The sequence below is a fragment of the Mercenaria mercenaria genome, chromosome 5 (assembly GCF_021730395.1).
Source record: "Mercenaria mercenaria strain notata chromosome 5, MADL_Memer_1, whole genome shotgun sequence".
Lineage (NCBI taxonomy): Eukaryota > Metazoa > Mollusca > Bivalvia > Venerida > Veneridae > Mercenaria > Mercenaria mercenaria.
The window spans coordinates 37950405-37958243 of NC_069365.1; the positions used below are offsets into that span (position 1 = coordinate 37950405).

General features: G+C 32.9%; 2 protein-coding genes across 2 annotated transcripts; both read right to left on the bottom strand.

Moving 5' to 3' along the window:
- Positions 1-2123: 2123 nt before the first annotated feature.
- Positions 2124-3440, bottom strand: LOC123558322 (toll-like receptor 3). Its single transcript, XM_045350200.2, has one exon. It carries the CDS (start codon positions 3438-3440, stop codon positions 2124-2126), a length of 1317 nt encoding a protein of 438 aa, XP_045206135.2.
- Positions 3441-4999: 1559 nt separating this feature from the next.
- Positions 5000-6292, bottom strand: LOC123558323 (toll-like receptor 4). Its single transcript, XM_045350201.2, has one exon. It carries the CDS (start codon positions 6290-6292, stop codon positions 5000-5002), a length of 1293 nt encoding a protein of 430 aa, XP_045206136.2.
- Positions 6293-7839: the final 1547 nt, after the last annotated feature.

Here is a 7839-nt window from a genome sequence, read left to right on the forward strand (position 1 = left end):
TTTAGCCCAGCAAAATTTGGTGTTGAGCTATATACCGGTTGATGGCACAAACTACGGACAGTCAATTTATATAAGGAGTCATGTACCATTTTATCCTAGGTCAGATTATATTTTTTACTCTTGACACCTTATTTCTAATGTTGGTATCATTTCATCAGTATACACTTATTGACTGGAAAGTCATTAAATAAGTATTTTTCAATGACATCAGAAATACATTGTTGTATTTCTTTCTTCGAGTTTTGAATTTAGCCCAGCAAAATTTGGTGTTGAGCTATATATATACCGGTTGATTGCACAAACTATGGACAGTCAATTTATAAAAGGAGTCATGTACCAATTTATCCTATCTTAGATTATATCATTTACTCTTGATACCTTATTGTAATGGTGGCATATCATCGCCATGAGGTTAGGAGAGAAGAGAACTGTTTTACATTTTTAATGCTGACTATAGGTTGAGATTTGTCTTGGAGTTTGTTTACTAGGAACTCTTTATTTATGACAACTAATACAATTATATCCTCAAGTTTTGAATATGATAGTCATGTTCAGACTTTCAATGTACGTTCTTATATACAACGTACACTATTGTAATTGGGGAATAGAGAGTATAACACAACAGATATTGGACATTTTTACTCTTGAAATAGATGAAATATACTCGACAAAAAAGTTCTGCAACAAAACATGTTTTACGCTGTAATTTATGTATTACTTAACGTACAAGTATAATTTATATATCAAATAAAAGTACAAGTCAATCTTAACAAAATACCGAAAACAGAATGACAATAGAATTACCGGTTTTGTCAAATTTCATGTTCAATGTCACATAGGGTACCTGATCAAAAGTTACAAAATTGCTGAGTGAATTTCAATAGAATTTACAGATGGGCCCATATTTGCAGACATGCTTCGAAACTGTGCAGTTTGATGGTCAATGACATTTTCCTTAATATTCAAAACTGTCTTCTCCAATTGCAAAAAGTGAATAAATGTCAGAAAAATATGAACATGGGAACATCTATATTTAACCGTATATTTTATAGTTCAAGAGATGATTTGATAGCACCAAAAGTAAATTTCAAAGAAATTACTCAGAAATAACACAAGAGAACAAAAGCTTTTTAATTAAAACTAAAACTAAACTTAAAACACTAAGTAAAGGCTGTTCGATAATGAAATGCAATGTAAGGTATTTTAATGAATAATTTTTATTGGTTAGCTCCAGCCATTTAAGAAAAAAACTATAACAATATAAACAATTGAACATATTTTCCCCTTACTTTGACTAAATGTTAAAATAAAATATATTCACAACCTACCCGAGATGAAAATATTATGTAAAAATACGCTATTTTACAGCAACTCGGCTCCGAGACGGGAAATTATTAAAATTCTATTGCGGTTCATAACGTTTTCGTTACCAATCCTATTAACTAAAGTTTCGCAATAAAATGCTCTCAGAGTCATAAATTCACCAAGCTTAGTCTTCCAGGTGAAAATTTGAAATATTTTTTATTGTAATTTTGAACAAAAATACAGGTCTTTTACAGGTACAGTTATTCACAGATAGCAAACAATTTTCTAAGCTAGAATGTAAGACGGTGTTCTGTAACCAACAGTATCATATAAATATAAAACCATGTCAAACTCATTTTCAAATTTTATCAACATTCTATTGTAACTAAAGCGATATTCAGGAGATATCAACTTATAAAACCAAATAAACTAACTTTTCCATATATTCATATATAACTCTTAAGAATCGTCTCATCGTGTTTTTTCTAGAGTATGTTTCTTTCTTAATTCAAACCGAACATTTAGTTTAAGAGGAAGAAAAAAAAAGAATTACGTGCGCTATACCATAGCAAAACCCATATAGTATTCAATGTGATAGATTATTGAATTACATATAGAAGATAGAAGCTCTTCTTAAACATTTAAAAATATATACACATCACTGTGAATAGGTATACATTTGTATTTATAAATGGGAAAGTTTCACATACTAGTAGATAAAGGGGTTAGTAAATTCATGATCTTTTGTACAAATAAGTCCGATCGGATATCCAGGTTACATAATCTTTCCATATGAAACTGCATTTTCAATGATGCAGTTAACTCCGATATGTAGAATTTATTAGACATTTTTTTTCGGCAGGAGTTTTAACATGTTTTTCAGTTGATTTTCCTGCTAGCTGTATGATTGAGTTGCAGAATATTTTCCATTCTGGTTCAACATGACCGCCATTGTCATCTGGTATCCACGTCGCATGAGTGTAGCGATCAAACATTTTCTGTAGAAGATAGTCCATCAATTCTTTTTCAACATGTTCAGTCATGAGCATTATAATTGGCTTATTCTGGTCATATGCCTCTCCAATCTCCAAATTACACCATGCTTTTCGACAGAAATTTCTCGAAATAATTGCCAGAAATACCGACGAGTTTTCCACGCAGCGCATTACCTCCTCACGAAGAGCAAATCCAGGTCGAAAATGTCTGTCGCCTATACATACCAGTTCCTCCTTTGAACGAGTTATTTCTGATAAGTGTTCACACAGTTCCGGATAAATTTTGCTCATTACAAGGTCTGTGTCTTCGCTGCAGTGCGACAAAAATGCTAGATGTTGTAAGGGGAAGATTCCCATCTCAATTTGGGCAACAACTTCACGAATAATTAATTTTCTTCTATGACGTCTGTTAAGGAGAAAAACAAATATGATACATATTATAACTGCTGCAGACACAAGGGGTGTAGATATCGATGCAATCTTCTGGAGATTTTGCATTCTGCAGAAATGTTTAGTTTCTGCTAGACCGTTTCCTCTAACGTCTACGAGGTTTTCATCTAGATTACATGTTAATGTTTCATTTTCATCTATAATGTCGGTAGCATGAAGCCATTCCAGAAATCTCATATTCCCTTTGTCGCATGTACATTCAAATGGATTTCCCTCCAGATACACATAGAATATGTCATTGCCGTCTAGAGTGGAATTAGAAAGTCTTGATAAAAGCATTTGCAAATCTATTCGGAAATCGTATTCAATCGTGTAAATCCTATTGTGACTGACAATCAGTTTTTCAATGTTTACTAATTGCTTCACTGCGAAATCTAAACTTTCTATATTATTATATGAAATATCTAAAACTTTCAAATGTTTGTTTTTTGAGAATGTTTGCATAGGTATTTTACTTAAACTGTTATGGGAGAAGTTAAGGTAATGCAATTTTGTTTGAGCCCAAAATAAGTTCTCAAAGTCCTTTGTGTACTTCTCTTGCATTACACTTAGTTTGTTGTTGGAGAGATCAAGAATGCGGACGTTTTCTGACGGCTTCAGGGTTAAAGGAGACAGGTATTCCAAACCATTATTTGAAACATTTAATTCAGATAAAGTACGTTCTGTTTCTTCGTGTAACTTCACAGTCATATTTACCCATTGTATCTTATTTCCTGCAATAGACACTTTTCGAATATGCAGTGGACACATGGACATGTTTAGAAAATATTGACCTTGCCTTACTCCAAATCTTGTATTTGCACTGTTTATGATCAATGATTCTACATGAAACAAAAATTTCAGATAACTGCAACTAACTTCAAAGTTTTCGAAAGAAAAATTGAGCCTTAAAGGAGATATGACAAGTCCGCTCATATCAACCATTCTTAGGCTTGCACAAGCACCCACAGTGTGGATGTTACGGGTATACCCAATAATCGAATTTTTGATATCCAACGAGTTTAATGAATTACACAACGGCTCAAAATGGCTGAAGTTAACACTCGCTATATTTAGATAAGATACGTCCAAATATGTAAGATTTCTGCCAGTTGCAATAGATCTGAAGAAAAAATCGTCAAGGTGGGCTGATCGTCCCAAAGACATTTGCACATTTGATACGCTTAATGACGTAAGACTCGGCAATTCAGTTTCTGCATTTAAAGCTCTACTAATGTAATCAAAGGTAAGAAAAGGGTTGGACGACAAATTCAATATCAAAAGATTCGTGAGTCCATGAAAAATATCTTGGTTTATTGACCGTAGCTCTTTTCCATGTAATCCTAAGTACGTTAAATTTGAAAATTGCTCAAATCTTTTGGAAGTTATAGATGTCCCTCGGTCTGCAGTAATGTCAAGCTTCTGTATCATAGATCCATTTGTGCGTTGGCTGCCATTGAAAGTATCAAAATTGAAGCGTTCAATAAGTAGTTCTCTTATTTCAAGAGGCAGATGTTTTGGCATGTTCCCTTGCTTACACACCATTGTTTTATCCGAACATTCACATTCTCCCCTTGAACACATACCGCTTAAACAAACTCCAGCTTGCAGAAATAAACATAACAAAATAATTTGTACTTCTAAGACACTAAAATTCATGTTTGTAAACTGTTAATGTATTGTTTAATACATAAATCTGTTTTGGCACAATAAATATTCTTAAGATTTAGTTTAATTTTAATCCATGTTATTCGTTAACTGTTTTATACAGATATGGTGAAATAATGAAAGGGTTAGAAGGAAGTGAAATTTTAGACATACTTAATGCAGATTCCCGTTTTATCTACACGGAAGATATTGAATTTAAGGTACTTCTGCCATTTTGAATTTAGAGTGATCTTCATTTGTGGTGTGAAAATATAGTGAACCAAAGCTTTCAAATGCAGCTGTTCCATAGCACAAAAACTGCTCAGTTTGCAAAACCTTAACTAAAAGTAGCTGTATAAAAAGTGAAACTGAAATCTGGAAATAAACAAAGCAGATATTTTATCTGTAATTTTCCAAATTTTTGGTTAAATATATACGCATCACTATGAATAGGTATACATTTGTATTTATAAATGGGAAAGTTTCACATACTAGTAGATAAGGGGTTAGTAAATTCATGATCTTTTGTACAAATAAGTCCGATGCGATATCAAGGTTACATAATCTTTCCAAATGAAACTGCATTTTCAATGATGCAGTTAAACTCCGATATGTAGAATTTATTAGACAATTTTTTCGGCAGGAGTTTTAACATGTTTTTCAGTTGATTTTCCTGCTAACTGTATGATTGAGTTGCAGAATATTTTCCATTCTGGTTCAATGTGACCGCCATTGTCATCTGGTATCCACGTCGCATGAGTGTAGCGATCAAAAATTTTCTGTAGAGAATAGTCCATCAATTCTTTTTCAACATGTTCAGTCATGAGCATTATAATTGGCTTATTCTGATCATACGCCTCTCCAATCTCCAAATTACACCATGCTTTTCGACAGAAATTTTTCGAAATAATCGCCACAAATACCGATGAGTTTTCCACGCAGCGCATTACCTCCTCACGAAGAGCACATCCAGGTCGAAAATGTCTATCGCCTATACACACCAATTCCTTCTCTGAATGAGTTATTTCTGATAAGTGTTCACACAGTTCTGGATAGATTTTTCTCATTACAAGATCTGTGTCTTCACTGCAGTGCGACAAAAATGCTAGATGTTGTAAGGGGAATATTCCCATCTCAATTTGGGCAATAACTTTACGAATAATTAATTTTCTTTTACGACGTCTTTTAATAAGGAAAACATATATGATAAATATTATAACTGCTGCAGAAACAAGGGGTGTAGATATCATAGCAACCATCTGGATTGTTTGCATTCTGCAGAAATGTTTAGTTTCTGCTAGACCGGTGCCTCTAACGTCTAAAAGGTTTTCATCTAGAATACATGTTAATGTTTCATTTTCATCTATAACGTCTGTAGAATGAAGCCATTCCAGAAATCTCATATTCTCTTTGTCGCATGTACATTCAAACGGATTTCCCTCCAGATACACATAGAATATGTCATTGCCGTCTACAGTGGAATAAGAAAGTCTTGATAAAAACATTTGCAAATCCATTCGGAAATCGTATTCAATCGTGTTAATCTTATTGTGACTAGTTATCAGTTTTTCAATGTTTACTAATTGCTTTACTACGAAATCTAAACTTTCTATATTATTATATGAAATATCTAAAACTTTCAAATGTTTGTTTTGTGAGAATGTTTGCATAGGTATTTTACTAAAACTATTATGGGAGAGGTTAAGATAGTGCAATTTTGTTTGAGCCCAAAACAATTTTTCAAAGTCCTCTGTATACTTCTTTTGCATTACATTTAGTTTGTTGTTTGAAAGATCAAGAATGCGGATGTTTTCTGATGGCTTCAGAGTTAAAGGTGACAGGTATTCCAAACCATTATTTGAAACATTTAATTCAGATAATGAATGTTCTGTAGCATCATGTAACTTCACAGTCATATTTATCCATTGTATCTTATTATTTGCAAAAGACACTTTTTGAATATGCATTGGACACATGGACATGTTTAGAAAATATTGACCTTGCCTTACTCCAAATCCTGTATTTACACTGTTTAAGATTAATGTTTCTACGGGGAACAAAAAATTCAGATAACTGCAACTAGCTTCAGAGTTTTCGAAAGAAAAATTGAGCCTCAAAGCTGGTATCAAAAGGCCGCTGATATCAACCATTGTTAGGGTTTTACAAGCACCCACAGTGTGGAAATTATCGGTATATCCAACGACCGAATTTCTGATATACAACGTGTTTAATGAGTTACACAACGGCTTAATATGGCTGAAGTTTAAACTGGATATTTTTAGATCAGATATGTCTAAATATTTAAGATGTCTGCCAATTGCAATAGATCTGAAGAAATACTCGTCAAGGGAGGCTGTCTCTGACACAGACATTTTCACTTTTGATACGCTTAATGATGTCAGATTCGGCAATACTGATTCAGTTTCTGCATTTAAAGCTCTACTAATGTATTTAAAGGTAAGAAAAGGGTTGGACGACAAATTCAATATTAAAAGATTCATGAGTCCATGAAAAATATCTTGGTTTATTGACCGAAGCTCTTTTCCATGTAAGCCTAAGTACGTTAAATTTGAAAATTGCTCAAATCTTGTTGAAATTATAGATGTCCCTCGGTCTGCAGTAATGTCAAGCTTCTGTATCATAGATCCATTTGTGCGTTGGTTGCCATTGAAAGTATCAAAATTGAAGTGTTCAATAAATAGTTCTGTTATTTCAAGAGGCAGATGTTTTGGCATGTTCCCTTGCTTACACACCATTGTTTTATCCGAACACTCACATTCACCCCTTGAACTCATACCGCTTAAACAAACTCCAGCTTGCAGAAAAAAACATAACAAAATAATTTGTACTTCTAAGACACTAAAATTCATGTTTGTTAACTGTTAGCGTATTGTTTAATACATAAATCTGTTTTGGCACAAAAAGAAATTCTAACGATTTAGATTTAATTTTAATCCATGTCATTCGTTAATTGTTTTATACAGATATGGTGAAATAGTGAAAAGTTTATAAGGAAGTGAAATTTTAGAACCTACTTAATGCAAATTTTAAACACCCGTTTTACTTACACGGAAGAGATTGATTTAAATGTACATATTTAATATCAATGTTGAATTATTTAAATGAGAAAGACGCGCCACAAAATAACTGTATTCTTTTGTATTTCGATGATGGTGAGTAAACATGCTTTGCATGAAGAAAATGAGAAATATAGTGGACGCAACTTGACCCCGATGGTTGACCTTTGCATTATAATACATAATGAGGCACAACCTATTATTGAAAAGGAGTGTACGTAAAACACGAGCTGCACAAGAAAAAGCAAATATAAATTTGTGCAAATATAAATTAGAGTATTGGAAAGTTTTAACTGATGAAATGTAAGTATATATACTTTGATACTGCACTGTATACAAACTAATTCCATATAAATATACACGGCTACCCTAAGCACCCTTGATTT